We start from the raw sequence: 16,993 nt of genomic DNA, 5'->3' as shown, positions 1-16,993 counted from the left end.
CATTTTTATTTGTGACCCTGGACCACAAAACCAGGCTTAAATTGCTGGGTTACAATTTTAGCAATAGCCAAAAAAACATTGTATGGGTGAAAATTATTGATTATTCTTTTATGCAAAAAATCATTAGGATATTGAGTAAAGATCATGTTCCATGAAGATATTTTGTAAATTTACTACCGTAAATATATATAAACCAAATTTTTGATTAGTAATATGCATTGTCAAGAACTTAATTTTGACAACTTTAAATGCGGTTTTCTCAGTATTTTGATTTTTTTTTTTTTTTGCTTCCTCAGATTCCAGATATTTATATAGGTTCTCTGCCAAATATTGTCATATCCTAACAAACCAAACATCAATAGAGTGGTGAAACTATGATGTCACTTTGTAGGCAAAACCCCAGAAGTGAGTTAGCATTTTAGCTCTTACGGTTCCATAGTCCCACAGGCAATGGGTTTTTTGAATGGGATTTTGGTTAAATCCATAAAATAAGGTCTGTGGTTCACACATGCTCAAGATACATTCACATTTTATTCTATGACTCAAAACACACCAGTTACACCCCACTCATGATATTTTTAACTGTTGCGTTTCTTTAAAAAGACTGTTGCTAACAAGTTGCTAATTGGGACTACATAGTGCCATCAGAGACTTTAAATGTCATCACGCCAAATAGTTTATCAATTTACAGTATTTTCCCGTTGTTGTATAATTTGTAATGCAATTAATTGTTGAATAACCAATTAATAGTTTCCCGCATTTTATATTGTTGGTCGACAATATTTTTTTGATTTGCCCCAAAATACAGCACAAGTCTTTAGATGGAAGATGAAAATATAAAGTGAAAGTGGTGATGTTTGTCAAGTATGGTAACACATACTCGTAATTTGTGCCCTGCATTTAACGCATCCAAGTGCACACACACAGCAGTGAGTAGGGAATACACACAAACCGTGAACACACACCCGGAGCAGTGGGCAGCTATTTGCTCCAGCACCTGGGGAGCAATTGAGGGTTTAGTGCCTTGCTCAAGGGCCCTTCAGCCATGGGTATTGAGGGTAAAAGTGAGCGTTGTTCATTCACTCCCCCCACATACAAACTTTAACGATGCATAGTGCTTAAAGCCACGTTAAATTTAAATGTTTACGGCCACATGAAGCTGTTAGAAAGCATATAAGGATATCCTAGAAGCAATGATAAAATAAACAATTCTGTACCCACCCTTACAAAGCTGAAATGTGGTACTTTATTCACTAAAATAAGTTTATACTTTCACTCTCACTCTGCTATTATTTAATAAATTTGAATGCACTAGAATGTTATTGAATAATATGTGGAGACACGTTTTTAATTCAAATAGGGCTGCTCCGATCACGATCGGCCGATCGTTAACGCGCATCTCATCAGTAAAGCCGGTTCTTTAATCAGTGGTAAATTCCCTCAGGTGCGTGATTTCACATAGAGCAGCTGTTACTACACAGAGCCGTTGTTAACTGAGAAGATGCACAAATAAACACTGAAAATGAATGTGGATTTGTGCATCTTCTCAGTTAACAACGGCTACGTGTAGTAACAGCTGCTCTATGTGAAATCACGCACCTGAGGGAATTTACCGCTGATTAGAGAACCGGCTTTACTGACGAGATGCGCATAACGATCGGCCGATCGTGATCGGAGCAGCCCTAAATACAAATATTCATATTAATCTAGGATTTATTGACTTTTAATGCACCTTATTTCGAAATGTCTGCTTTCATTTGTCCATTAGTCATGATTATTTCATTTATTCACTATAATATTTTTAAGTTTTAGTTTGGTTATAGTTTTGTATTTATTCCAGTTTATATGAAATGGTTCATGTACTGTGGATTAAAATTCCTATACAGAGTAAATCCTTTTCACTGAACACGTTGAAAATAAGTTTGAAACGGTTGTGGAAAGTGTGGCGGTGGTGACGCTGAAGGCGAGCGACCGTGGTGCTGTAGTTCATTTATAGCCTAAGTGTAGCTTTTAAGTTCTGCCACTTTTATTTAGACCTTTTTTTATTTTATTTTAGAAGTTTTTACCAAAAATATTTGGAGTAATGGCTGCTGAAAATCCAGCTTTGCCATCAAAGGAATCAATTCCAGGTTGGTAGATTCATCAAAGTTATATTATTTTGTATTATCTTGATGGACAAAACGTGTAAGTTTCATGAACTATGGTTGAACACAGAGCTTATTTTTTGCAATAATTCAAAAGCCTATGGAAAAATCATATAGGCTTTTTGTCGAGGGAACCAATCATGCTAACAGCTGGTCCACCTAAAGGGTGACGTCATAGTCCCCCCACTCTTTGGAAAGCTTATTTATTCAGCTTTCATATAATGTATAAATTTCAATTTCGAGAAATTGACCATTATGACTGGTTTTGTGGTCCAGGGTCACATTTGTTAGTGGTTAATGTCAGTTGTCCTGGTTACGCATCTAATGAGTGTTATTTTGGGAAAGCTGTTTTTTTTCGACTTAATTCTCTCCCTCTCTCGCTTTGTTAGGCTGACCTACAGTACGGTCTCACCCGGGAGGAGGTTACACGACGGCGGGCCTACCATGGATGGAACGAGTTTGACATTAGCGAAGAGGAACCCCTCTGGAAAAAATATATCTCTCAGGTTGGTTGGCAAAAAAATCTTGATTCTTAACTTGCTAATGTCATTCCATAATTTCAGGTAATACCAGTTCCAGTAAAATTTTTCTGTTACCACAGCAAAAAAAAAAAAAAAAACTAATTCAGTGAACATAAATATTATCAAATTATTATCTAAATTATTATCACCTTCACTCAGCAGTGACACACACAGCGACATTTGGGCTACGAGTCTGACTCTCTAACCATGAGGCCACGACTGCTCTAAATAAATTAGAATCCATACAATAAAAATAACTGAAATTTTTGCCATTGATTCTTTTTTTTTAAATGAATGGCTCAGAAAAGTAATTTGTGAATTGTGCTACACCGTTTGTGCTGTATGTTTACAATTCACTGAAAATAACAATTGCTTGTGAATCAGACTTCACTGGTCAGGCTCTGTTTTTGCGTGCAACCTCTAAGGAGACCTTAATACAAAAATACTTTCTTGGCATTATTTTACGACCTCCTCTTCTTCAGTTCAGACTACAAACTCATGTAAATTATGACTTCTTTAGCTGTATGGTTGAAGATTCAGAATCAATATCAAGATTTCTCGAATGAAGGTCGTAATTATTAAAAAAGAAAGATATATAATTCTAGCCAGCCCTACGGGTCTTTTCAGTTTTCTACAAATGTTCTTGATGTACACTCTGTACAAACAAAGTCAATGTGAATTTTTCCACTTGGTTTGAAAAGGGGTCCATAAGCAGAAGTGTGGAATGTTTCTATTTAAGTCTCATGGCAAAAAATAACACTTTTGTGAATATGCCTTGAAGCTTTAAAACGACCCAGTTTATCCATTTTTCTCTTCCACTGTAGAGATGACAGATCGCTGTCCTCTGTGAAAAATTTCAGTCCACTCTGGTAAGGAGGTTTGTGCTGATTGGCTAAATATAGCATTATAACTGGGAGGAATTTTATTTTTTTTCCCCCACGTTCACTTGGGCCCTCTTCAGAGGTGGCACACTTTGTCGCCTTCATCCTTTGTGGGTTCCCTTGCAGAATGTGATACATCCCCGTTTCTCTAAAACTGCAAAGCATGTGTAAAAAATATCTAGCTGTAATAACAAGGGTAAATATATAGTACAAACATGTCATGTCACAGCTCTCTGCGTCTGGGTGGTTAAAGCTGATAATTAGTTTGTGTGAGGAAGGATTGGCCTTTTGTTCTCATTACTGCTAATCACTTTTCTCTGCAATTATAAAGATTGTTCACATCTTATTTAACTCCTGTGATTACACGAATTTTCTAATGCAGCCGTAGCTGAGTTCCCAGTTTCACCTTTGTCTTTCTTCTGCTAGTCAGAGTTGACAAGACTTCTTTCTGGGCATGTAAAAAGTGTTCAAGTCTGTGAACAAGTTTGTTTGAAGTATGACTGCGTTTCAGAGAGTCGCTTTAAAAGCAACAAGCTGGCGTGTCTTTAATCTGTCACTTCATATTCGTTTTTGCTTTGGGATGTGCCTACCTCCCTCTGTCTCTCTCTTTACTGTTTTGCCCCCCCCTCCCCCTTCTGTCTCGCTTTCAGTCACACTGCCCGTTTATTGCCCCATTCTTCACAGACCAAAGCATGTCAGATTTTTTTTTGTCAGGCACCACCACCAGTGCTGCTTTTAAATGATCTCCCTTTTTATTTTTCCTTCAGATTTATTCAAATTCTCAAAGGTATTTTTATTTTAGTGCCACTTTCCCTATCACAAAGCCACAGCGTAAATCCGGATCTGTCACAGTAGATGTTAGAGAATGTCAAAGCACTTTTAGCAGACAGCCTTCCTGTGCTTTGTGTTACCTGCCTGTAACTGTGTGGCAGTGGTTTGGTTCTCAAAAGGATGCCATATTGCTTGCTCAAAAGAAATGAGGAGCTCATCTAGTGTGGTGCTGCTAATTGCTGGTTATGCAAACGCAGCAATCCCTGGGTGTCAGATCTTGCCGTAGATTAAAGCTCTGCATTCTCTGTGTCTGGTCAATCAAAGAAAGTAGCCCACACTCCCATCTTTTTAATCTTCGTTTTCTAGTGCTTAAACAGTGCATCATTAGCAATTCCAAGTTGGTTATCAGGTGACCTTGGGGACTTAATAAGCACAAATAACACTGAAATGAGCCAAATAACACCTGTGAATACATTTCCTGTCTAAACGGTGTCACTCCACTGCAAGCATTTCATTTAGTGTTAAACTGAACATTTAGTTTACCTCAGTAGACTATAAAACTGGTGCTTGTAGATTGTAGAATATATTTCAAGACCCTGTCAAACTTACTGTTATATACATATTTAATTATATAAAATACATAACTTATATACATGCATTACAACGGTATATAGTAGTGTTTACCCACATAGAGCGTATTCCAAATGTTTGAGACCACTATTGCAAATCTGGGATTTTAAATCTAGTTTAAAGAGATTTAACGTTTAAATGAGTGAAAAATAAGAATTTTTACTTTTTTTAAACACTTATATAACACTTATGTATGTTAAATCAGCATTTGAACTCATTCACTGAAATGGACAGTTCAAGTGATTAGCTGCAGCAATTAGAAATGGCCATATTTACTACTAGCAAAAATTAGCTGGCCATGTTCAGTGTTGGGGAGTAACTAGTTACATGTAACGGCGTTACGTAATTTAATTACAAAATAAATGTAACTGTAATCAGTTACAGTTACTAAGTGAAAGTGAGTAATTAAATTACAGTTACTTATGAAATTTTTAAAGATTACAAAGGGGATTACATTTCACACATACACATACAGATTTAAATGATTTCTTCTGAGACATACGGCCCTATAATTTCCGCGATGCAGAAACATAGTCTGGTTCGTAGAATCCAGTCATAAAAACGGGATTGCTATTGCCTAACGCGGACAGAATATGCCACATTTTGGACAAATAAATCAAAAGTAGTTCAGTACACTTGAATCAAAGCATGGAGTAGTGTCTACGAATATTAAGCCGCAAAAGACATTATGAATCCTGCACGTTCTGAATGTCTGTGGAGAACAGGCACGGACCGGACATCTGGAGAACCGTGACAATTCCCGGTGGCCTGGCAGACGATTTGTCCCGCTATTTTAATATTATTATTGTATAATTGCCTGCCGAATGTACTGTACTAAAGCGACCATTTCCGAATCCGCCATTCGATAATTACATCTCTAATAATTCATGGATCGGTTAGTTGTGATTGGCAATGGTTGGGCGCGCGCGCTCTCCGCGCCTCCGCCGAACGGTTTGGATCAGACTCAGAGTAATCAATGCAAGAGAGAGAGACCGGAGTGGACTGTAGCGCACAGCTGGAGCAGAGAAGCAAAACTACTGTTCAGGGTTTGCAGTGCAGGTCAGTTTCATCTGTAAAGATGCTATAGTAGTTTTGTATTTGTTCACTTAGTCAAGGAGCAACAGCACATTGATCACACTCACTCAAAATACTGCATAAACGACATCATTATTATCTATTGTAATGTTGCAGTAGTAATTAAGCTGAAAAATAATGAGATTTTATTATAGGTTTAGGGGAAGCTACGACAGACAACTACACAACCCTTACGAAAATGTATGTTTTAATATTTTGCTATAAATCCAGAGACAAAGGTTACTATTGCCACAAAGCACACAATACACCATGCCACAAATTAAAAATTATTTTACAAATGTATTTATTTAAAAACAAATACAAATGGTAATCCATTTGCAAATAAATAAAACAAGGTTAATGTACTTTTATATAATAAAAGCATGGTAAATTTGTGTGAGGGAAAAACATGACTCATGAATTAGGATTTTTCTATAAATATATTGAAGTGATGCACTCATCTTGACATGTAGGCAATTTAGAAAGTATAGTTTTGTTAAATCTTGAGTATTGAAGTCATGAGAGAGATGGATAACAGGGCAAAATAAAGAGACTGAAAAGAAAAATGGAAGTGAAGGTGCAGTTCAGCAGAGAATTTTTAATTATTTTGCATGTCCCTAAACTAAAGATTTATACCTTTTTTATGTCAGGTCCATACAAAAAATAGTGTTGTCCATGAATTTGTTTGTATGAGTTAGAGATTTCCTGGTCTGAAATTTTTTTTCCCAGTCCACCCCTCATGGAAATTGATGCAGACTTGCGGTTTCATTTACTATACATAGGCCTACTGAAGCTCGGAGTGTTTTCAACCTCTGCCGTCTCGATATATTAGTACATGAACACATAAACACAATCTCTATCATGAATCACTTCATGAGCATTTAACTTGTTTTGGGAAAACTATCATCATATACAAAGAGCAGCAATGTTTCAGGAGTTTAGTACACAGAATTGGAGGTATGCTTATTACATAAACATATTTGAGTTGATGTATATGCTTTTATTTATTATTTTTTAATTAACTTTTTCTTTCCAAACTATTGTTATAAGCAGTGTTTCCTGTAACTATGCAAAGATTTGGTTTCAAAAAAAGTTTCACTAAACAATTTCTTATGATTTTAAATTTGCATTGAACTTCAGATCAATCTTAAAGTAAAATGCATAACTAAAGTCTGATTGTGTGGTGGATGTGTTCAAATTTGATCATCTTAATTCAAGTGATGAAGGATGGTGAAAGTCTGACAGTATTGAGCTCTACTTTAAGGTTAAACCTGCATAGTGTAAATGTTGACTAACGGTTATTTATTATTAAGATTTTTAAAAGTAATCAAAAGTAATCAGTTACATTACTTTAATAAAGTAATTCAAAAAGTTACACTACTATTACATTTTAAATAGGGTAACTTGTAATCTGTAACCTATTACATTTCCAAAGTAACCTTCCCAACACTGGCCATGTTATGTATCAGTTCTTCAGTATTAACTTCATAGCCACACAGCATGGAAGACCAATATTGTAAATCGGTTTGAGCTTTGTTTCTTCTGACACGTGTGTGTCTGTGGCATCTGAAAAAGCAGAATAAATGACACAGAGGTCAATAATTGTTGCTGTGATGTATAGCTAACATTAATTTTCTACCTCAATCCCTGAGGCCGATAAACACAGACCTTCACCTTGAGGCGTGGGACACGGTGAATTCTGAGAAGCATTGCAATCCCATGCAGTCTCTGAGTTTTCCTGACTCTCTCTCTTTTGGTCTCCAGTTTAAAGACCCACTCATCCTGTTGCTGCTGGCATCTGCTGTCATCAGTGTGTTGATGCGTCAGTTTGACGATGCCGTCAGTATCACCGTGGTAAGTTCTTGCTCACTCCCCTTGTCAGTCATTTGATTTCCTTGAAGTACTGGATTGGTCCATTAACACTCATGTATCATTCTTTTTTGCAGGCTATTATTATTGTTGTTACAGTTGCCTTTGTACAGGTAAATCCAACATACATTGATGACATTACCTAATGTGACGTTATTTGATGTGATATTACCCATGTGAACCTATAGACCTTACAATGGATGCAAATGTCCAAATACCTTTGCTTCATTTCAGGAATACCGCTCAGAAAAATCCCTGGAGGAGCTGGGGAAACTTGTGCCTCCAGAATGCCATTGGTGAGCATTATTTACAAAACTCAAAAAGTACTTAAAGCTTTAATATATTTCTATGTCAAAATAAATGGCTGTTAGAAATGGATCTGGTTTAACAAAAAAAATACTCAAACTCAGTCCTTATTTTTGGGAAAATGTATATACTACTGTTCAAAATTTGCAGTAGCCCCTCACTGTGGAGAACAAGATCCAGGGGGCGTGGTTAGATCCACATCTGCGGGTGGAGATTGGTAGGTTTAGGTATATATCAGGTGGGAGGAGTTTTATCTGCATCCAACCACGTCTAGAGTTCTGCAGTGAGGACCATCTCAAAATTTGTGGTCAAATTTTTTTTAAGCAAGTTTGTTTTTGAAGTAAGTTTCTTATGCTCATCAAAGCTGGATTTATTTGCTGAAAATCTCTGAACTGAGGTGTTACAGCAATCTGTCACGTCACATTTAAAAGCGACAAAATGGCATTCATTGTTTGAATTTTGTGATAGAATGAACAGGATATAAAAGCTTAGATTTAACAGAAGTAAGAAAGTACAGAGCTCTTTGCGATTGTTGGATGGGAGGCGCACTACAAATTATGTTTGGTGTAGAAAAAAATTGCGGATCTGACAACTCTGGCTTGAACTATGGATGATTCATAGTGTCATGTAATTCCTGCTTTAATGTCACTATTTTTAACTGTTAATGCGTTGTTGTCAAGTAAATTTTGACAGCCTTAATTCAAAAGAGAGATTTTCTTCACACACAGTATGAGTTGCATTCTGACACATTCTTTTTCTGCCACTTTTTATTGACAGGATATAATCATCCCTGATCATCGGCTATTTTTGAACAACTGGCTGATGGCGGATCGTTAAATAAATTGCTTTTAGTCGTTGATTATTGGCCGATACATCAGTGCATCTTCTAGTTTTTAGTTATTTGATCTATTATTATATATTAACCTGGATATTGCCTTAAAAAGATAAGGAAGCTTTTCTTTTTTTCTTTCATAACTGCATTAATGCTAAATGGTATGAGTTCTTGCTGTCTTAAGTGTATTTTCCAGTGCTTTACACCCACTAAATGCATAAAAGGCAGCCTTTCAGAAAACATATGGAGAGCGTGAGAATGGGAGGCTTAATTTCCACTTCAAACACAGTCTCACATTTGCACTTCAAAACGGGCCGTGCCACAGCCTAGAGCCCTGTTTCCAGACACCTGTAGAACATCCTCAGTGCGCACCACCATGTGTTATGCTGCTTTTTTCTGTCACTCTTCCTAATCGGGCACAAGTTTCTCTCAACAAGCATTTTTTTATTGTCAGGACTTTTGGAAGTACATTAATAATTCTGTTTTGTCTCTGTCTAGCCCACAGGGCACCAGTCTCGCCCTCTTCATTTCTCTTTCTAACTCATCTTGTCTCTCCCTGTACTCCAGTGTTCGAGAAGGACATCTGGAGCACCTGCTGGCACGAGAGCTAGTGCCTGGAGACACCGTCTGTCTGTCAGTTGGAGAGAGAGTTCCAGCCGACCTGCGCCTGTTTGAGGTGTGATAAGATATGGACACAAAGTAACATCTCTCATTTTTGCTTTCTCCTTCTCTTCCATGCACATACTAACTGCGTTTAGATGCACAACAATATTATTTATCATTTGGTCATATTCTGATTATGTAAGCATCATATAAAACCGTAAAACCTTATTAATACTATAAGCAAATTATGCCAATACTCTAGTTTCTAGAAACACTTGACAGTAATTTTAGGTAATTAAAGGTAGTTTGGGTGATATTAGATAAAGGCTTATTCAGAGTTGTACTTAACTGGAAAATGATTCACTTGTAAAATGTTACTGTTACACTGTTGCAGTCAAAAACATCCTAGAACAATAAATGCTTTAAGATTTACCAGATTGCGCATTCAAATGTCACTAAGTGTAGAAATCTTGTGCCAGAAATCGCAGTAATGTCCTTATTACCTGTTAGTGAAGCTGTCCCTTCACTGCCCTGCAGGCGGTTGATCTGTCAGTTGACGAGTCCAGTTTGACAGGAGAGACCACCCCCTCCACCAAGACCTCTGCCCCTCAGCTGGATGCCACCAATGGCGATATCATGTCCCGCAGTAATATTGCCTTCATGGGTACGCTGGTGCGCTGTGGGAAGGCCAAGGTACAGTTACATCTGATACTTCACTAGACCTGCACCCCAATCTACCCCCCACAGGATTCCTCAGAGAACACAATTCAAACTGCCTTCATTCATAAAATGTTTCATATGTCCCCCACTGCTTGCTTGTTTGTTTTTCCTTTTCTTTAGTATAACTGAATTTTGAAGGGGGTTTAGATAAATGTTTAAATAAGATTTCAATTTCACTGGTACCCTGGGGGAAGGCCAAGGTACTATTACATGTTTGTAATTGCTATTTGATGAATCGGACCACAAAGTACCACCAAAAATAATACCATAACCCATTGCCCCTTTTTAACATGTTTGTGGATAATTATTAGTGAGTTTTGATTTGTGTGATTTGCGCTGAAGTTTAATGTTAAGTCACACAGTTTGTTTACCTGATCCTTCATTGCTGATGTAGTGCTGAGAATAATTTGTTGTTCCATTCTTTGCTTTATTCAATTAAAATAGTATTTAGTGATTGATTTAATTGATTTATTCTTCAGATTTTCACACATAATTAGAAAATGTAAAAAAAAAAAGTGATCCAAAATTCTGATTCAAACATTTCTATTTTTTTTTTTTTTTTGGATTAGACAAATTCATTTGAAATAATTTTGCTTTTGAATTGTAGGGCATTGTCATAGGTACTGGAGAAAATTCAGAATTTGGCGAAGTTTTTAAGATGATGCAAGCAGAGGAGGTAATCAAGCATAAACCAGAGAGATTGACATTATATATATATAAACTACATATTTGCTTCACATTAAATTTTTTCCTTTTTTTGTTATTTAAACAGGCTCCTAAAACCCCATTACAGAAAAGCATGGATTTGCTGGGAAAACAGCTCTCCCTCTATTCCTTTGGGATAATCGGTAGACACCTCAAGATTGTCCAATTAACATTCATTGCACTTTCATGAGTTAGTGATGCATACCATCTCATTAAATATGCAGTCCCATGATGGCACTAATATATTTCCATTTTCAGGGGTGATCATGATGGTCGGATGGCTTCAGGGGAAGCACATTCTAGACATGTTCACCATAGGCGTCAGGTATGTCGTTAATTAGTGAGTCCAGCACAGAGACAGATGTTCCCAAGAGGCATGTTATGTGATATGTAGTGCAGGTTTTGGCCTTTTAAATGTTGCGTCATTGCTCTTTTCTTTCAGCCTGGCTGTGGCAGCTATCCCAGAAGGCCTCCCCATTGTAGTGACGGTAACTTTGGCACTGGGAGTGATGAGGATGGTGAAGAAAAGGGCGATCGTTAAGAAACTGCCCATAGTGGAGACGCTGAGTATGTTCTACATTTGTTTCATGACCCAGACTTTGCATTGGACATCATTTGGTGACCCAGTGTAGTACCAAAATTGTTTGGTTTGCAAAAAGTTCTCTTGTGATTTAATGGCTTGAAAGTACATTGTAGTGACCAAAAACTATGTTTATTCATCCAAGTTTGAGGGCATGACATGTAACCTAACTGTGTTGCTATCTGGCTACCGTATTTTCAAGTCGCACTTTTTTTTCATTGTTTGGCTAGTCCTGCGACTTAAAGTCAGTTGCGACTGATTTATCAAAATTAATTTTACATGAACCAAGAGAAAACATTACACGCGGCTGTAGACATTAATGTTTTCTCTTGGTTCTAAATAAATGCGACTTATAGTCCAGTGCGACTTATATATGTTTTTTCCCTCATCATGGCGTATTTTTGGACTGATGCGACTTATACTTAGGTGCGACTTATAGTCCGAAAAATACGGTATTTTGGTTACAGTGAATTTTTTAGCAAAATGCCAAATGGCTTTCCTTTGATGAACATATTTATTTTTCTGTGCTAATTACAGAATTGCTGTGGATCTTAAAATATCTTAATTGACCCTTCCATGAATGAATACCCCAGTATTTTTTAGTTTTCCAATAAAAAATATAAGCCTCTTTTTAATTAAGATACATTTACTTGAGATGCAAATTAAACATGAAGTCTTGTTTTCTGACAAATTTTATGAAAAAAAGGACCTTTTATCTAATGTTCAGACAAAGACCTTGTGAAGTTCCTTTCTTTTGGACAGCACACAGGAGAACAAAAAGGTCACTTTGGTGGTTTCTTCCCTCGGTGGCATTACATAATGAGTCATATGAGAACCAGTCAGCCCACAGAGTCAAATTACCAGCCACAGTCACATTGAACATGCACAATTTAATGCAAAGTAGACACATTAAATCAAGGCCAAATATTCTTGTGGATGTCAGTAACATTTTTATAAAATGTTTATTTTTATGGTTAGAACTATTTTCAAACGCAATGGACTTGATGGCTCTTTACTAATTATGAAACAATACTTTTGCCTAGTAGAGGAATAAAACCCTTGAGGCTACTGTACATTGTTAGTGGAGTCACAACTAGGATTGTTTTGGCACAATTCGCAAATTATATTAATAATACACATCCCTTCATCTAATCGCTTGAATGTCCAAACCATGAAAACAAATACAACTGACAAAGTTTAGTGAAGACGCAAGGCTCACTATGTGTTGAACCGACATTCACCTCCGTGTTTTGCTTTTATGCCACTGACTGGAGAGCAGAGTCATGTGGCTACACACGCACTAGTATGCTTTTAAGGTGAAGTGTTAACAGGATTAAAAAAACGAAATAACCGTCATGGGAAAATTACGTCGGTTAGAGGTTATGAATTTCGGTTTTGATTATTTTTCGATTAATCGTCCAGCCCTAATATGTGAAAATATCATTATGTGGGTTTCTTGGATAATATTTTTCAATCTCACTTAATACTGGGCCTCATTTCCATTTTCTCTCGACATTTATGAATGATTTAATGTAAATCAGAATCTCTTGGTTGTGTATTAACCTCCCTCTCGTCCCTAGGCTGCTGTAATGTGATCTGCTCTGATAAGACAGGCACTCTCACAAAAAATGAGATGACAGCCACTCACCTGTTCACCTCTGATGGACAGCACGTTGAGGTAAGGCCCTGAAACTTTCAGGAGGATAAAATGCACTACACTCTTAGAAATACAGGTACAAAAGATACCTTTTCATGGTACCTTTTCATAAGGTACACCTTTGTACCCAAAAGGTCCATATTAGGTCCAAAAAAGGTACAATAGTGTACTTTTGAAAAGGTACCACCCTAGTGACAGCTTTTGTCCCTTTTTTTCTGAGAGAATATTTGAGCAAAATATCTGGACACCTAAGCACTACACCCATAGGTGCTTTTGAGCACATAATTTATTAATTATTATCTTAATTTATTGATATTAACTGGCTGAACGATTTGCCCCCATTCAGATACATGAGCATAGCGTTAAACACTGATGGTGTCTGTTACTACATGAGGATTTGTTCAGTTTGCAAGAATTACTCGTGATAGTCTTGGGAGCATTAGTTAAATACAAAGGTGGGTGAACACTACTGTTTAGCAAGGATGCATTAAATTGACCAAAACATGACAGTAAATATATATCTGCTAAGTTGTATTAAGCAGTGCAACTGTTTTGAAATTTGATAATAATAAGAAATGTTAATTGAGCATCAAATCAGCATATTAAAATGATTTCTGACTGAAGATTTGAGTAATGGCTGCTGAAAATTCAGCTTTTACCATCACAGGAATAAAATTACATTTTAAAATATTGAAGATAGAAAACAACTATTTTAATTCTGTAATAATATTTCATAACATTACATATTTTACTGTATTTTTGATCAGATAAATGCAGCTTTGGTGAGCATAAGAGACTTCATAAACATGAAGAAACTTTAAACTAGACATCAGGACAAAAAGTTGCCTGCTCTGTCAGGTGTCATTTGTCCTGAAACCAGCACCATTTTGGCAGTGTGAACTTAAGTGTTAATAGCTGCAATGTTTCATGGACCCTATGCATCCGGGTTTCCCTCTGAGGAACAGGAGAAATGTCTCTGAGGACTAATGGCATCAGTGCAGAGTCCTGTATTCATTGGCAGGCACTCTAATAAATCTTCAAAGCAGACAGCTGAGGAAGTAGATTGAGGCTCTCACTTTTGAAACTTACTAGGTCCCTTCTCCCAGGTCTATCACATCATGCTTTTTATTTCATATCCCTGTGGGCTGCAAACAGAGCACTGTCAAAAGACTGACTGCTAAAGTCGTCAAGCATCAGTGTTTGAGCTTTTGTGAATGTTAAAATTTGTAATCTTTGCTCAAATTGTAATAACTTTCCTTTCCTTTTTGGCTGACATCACCAAGCCATCTCCAAATACCTGCGAATATTGGTCACTTGTCATGTGTCAGTCAGTTTCTTGTTAATGTCTTATTACTTAAGTTAAAGAGGTTGTGAATGCCTTTTCATGTTGACTTTAAGGCTTTAGGATCTCCTTGATCTTATTTGTTTTCTTTTACAGGTCACTGGTGTTGGGTATAACAATTCCGGCGAGGTATTGCTGAATGGAGAGTTGGTGCATGGCTTCTCCGACACCTCCATCAGCAAGATTGTAGAGGTGAGGATGAGCAGAGATTATTATGAAATGCAGAGCTGTTCGGGGACTATTGTGACATATTTCATTTGGTGTCTGAAATCCCGTAGGCTGGCTGTGTGTGCAATGATGCAGTGATCAGGAACAACACCCTGATGGGCCGTCCTACCGAAGGCGCCCTCATCGCCCTTGCTATGAAGGTACAGTATGTTGCTGTTCAGCATGATATGTTGCTAATTGTTGTTCTTTTGTGATACTACATGCAAACACTGTATCATAACGAAACCTATACAATGTGCTTGGACGTGGCTGGTGGCTCCGCCCACCTGTGCAAACAAGAGGCAGCAGCCTGTGGGAATGATGCCTGCGTGGTACTGTCTGTCACCTTATGTCACCTGATTTTGGAAAAAAGAGAGTTAGCATTGGTTCTGCTACCTCATGCTAATTAAGATGAGCAGACACGCTTTCACACCCCATAGGACAGTTACTGTGGCAACAGTGTCTCCCTTGAGGGTCCCAGTTGTGTTAATGTCTGGTCCTCTAATAGCATTGTTTTCTCCACAGGGATGTTTACATGGGGATTAAACTGAGAGAAATGAGATTCAAATCCAAGGATAACAAGAACTAGATTTTTGTGTTTTCTGAAGAAAGTGCAGGTGGTTCTCTTCTGCACTGCCACAATTCTAGAGTGTTCTGGGTCTGTCGAAAGCCAGTGTGAAAATTTCAGAACAGTCACTTGCTCTATTGGGCACTGCTTTAAAGGATAGTTCACCCAAAAATGAAAATATAATTTACTCACCCTCATGTCATTCCAAACTTGTGTGTCTTTCTTCTGTGAAACACAAAAGAAGATATTTTAAAGAATGTTTATAATCAAAACAATTTTAGTTCCCATTGACTTCTGTTTTATTTTTTGTCCATATAATGGAAGTCAATGGGAACAGAAACCAACATTCTTCAGAGTATCTTCTATTATGTTCCTAAAAAGAAAGTCAGATATATAGGTTTATATATAGGTTTGGAATGACATGAGGGTGATTAAATGATGACCATATTTTCATTTTTGCCATCCATGGCCTGACCTTGCCTTTCTTCATATGCTGATTTTGTATCTATCCAGTCTGTTTTATTTCATTGAGCCAGAACTGATAGGTCTATTTGAGATTACATCAGACTTTCTGTATTTTCTTTGAAGGATTAAAGTCAGCCTTTGTTTTCTGTTGTTTATAGATGGGTTTGGAGGGGCTGCAGCAGGAGTTTGTGCGTCTGGAAGAGATTCCCTTCTCCTCAGAGCAGAAGTGGATGGCAGTCCGTGCCGTCCATCGCACCCAGCGGGTAAGCTGGTCTACATGCTAGAAAACACTTTGTAAATGTGAAGGAGTCGATGGTGCAAGCTACTGTAATTGGAGCTGAAAATTACTTGGCAACATCACAATAGTGCACGTTGAAATTCACTTTCACATCACTGATCCCACTGATTCACATACAACACCCCTCCCTGCTGTCTTAAAATGGATAGAAAGTACCCAAATGGTTTCCATCTTGGCTGGCTATTTATCACTACTCTCAGGCTCACACTGAGCTTTCTCAAAGAGCTCCTTCGAAGATCCAATCTAATTGTCTACTTTCATGCAGTTTTTGGGTGTCAGGGTGCACAAGTGTTTATCAGTCCATTGAGAAACAGAAGTGTTTAGGCACCAGGCTGCTGCATGGGAAGAACTCTCTGCTGGGTTCACTGCTTTGTTTTTGGTGTTATGTCTTGAAAATAATTTTTTATTAATAATTAGACATCAATTCTGAGCACAGAGTCTGCATGCAATTGTTTCAGCTGTATTGTCTGTATGAATGTTCACAGTCAGAACAAGCTGTATATTTTAGCTGAGAGTCAAAATTCTGGATATGTGAGACGAACTAATTATCTTTTATTAATTCTGATTTAAATGACAGGACAAACCTGGCATATTCTTTGTGAAAGGTGCCTATGAGCAGATCATCCGCTTCTGTAGTACTTACAACAGTAGAGGCATTGCTCAGCCTCTGACCCATCAGCAGAGAGAACTCTACCAGCAGCAGAAGAGCTATATGGGCACTGCGGGTCTCAGAGGTACAGCAATTTCATTTCTCCAATTAATGTCAAAGATCATAAAACAAATAAGATCCGCACATGTGAAATGGGCTGATAAAGCTCAT

General features: G+C 37.4%; 1 protein-coding gene across 2 annotated transcripts in view; it reads left to right on the top strand.

The window, feature by feature from the left end:
- Window positions 1–16,993, top strand: part of atp2c1 (ATPase secretory pathway Ca2+ transporting 1) — a 47,614-nt gene that overhangs the window by 22,364 nt on the left and 8,257 nt on the right. For both annotated transcript variants that reach the window (XM_059508308.1, XM_059508309.1), the window contains exons 3-17: window positions 2,534–2,650; window positions 7,786–7,875; window positions 7,968–8,003; window positions 8,125–8,186; window positions 9,596–9,704; window positions 10,169–10,324; window positions 10,959–11,027; window positions 11,124–11,199; window positions 11,315–11,381; window positions 11,499–11,623; window positions 13,217–13,314; window positions 14,732–14,827; window positions 14,914–15,003; window positions 16,034–16,138; window positions 16,751–16,907. In XM_059508308.1, coding sequence (XP_059364291.1) covers window positions 2,534–2,650; window positions 7,786–7,875; window positions 7,968–8,003; window positions 8,125–8,186; window positions 9,596–9,704; window positions 10,169–10,324; window positions 10,959–11,027; window positions 11,124–11,199; window positions 11,315–11,381; window positions 11,499–11,623; window positions 13,217–13,314; window positions 14,732–14,827; window positions 14,914–15,003; window positions 16,034–16,138; window positions 16,751–16,907 — 1,453 coding nt within the window. The remainder of the gene's footprint in view (window positions 1–2,533; window positions 2,651–7,785; window positions 7,876–7,967; window positions 8,004–8,124; window positions 8,187–9,595; window positions 9,705–10,168; window positions 10,325–10,958; window positions 11,028–11,123; window positions 11,200–11,314; window positions 11,382–11,498; window positions 11,624–13,216; window positions 13,315–14,731; window positions 14,828–14,913; window positions 15,004–16,033; window positions 16,139–16,750; window positions 16,908–16,993) is intronic.

The sequence above is a fragment of the Carassius carassius genome, chromosome 24, assembly GCF_963082965.1.
Source record: "Carassius carassius chromosome 24, fCarCar2.1, whole genome shotgun sequence".
In the NCBI taxonomy this organism is placed as follows: domain Eukaryota; kingdom Metazoa; phylum Chordata; class Actinopteri; order Cypriniformes; family Cyprinidae; genus Carassius; species Carassius carassius.
Note: the sequence above shows the minus strand (reverse complement) of the source record. Positions and strands in the feature narration are given on the sequence as shown.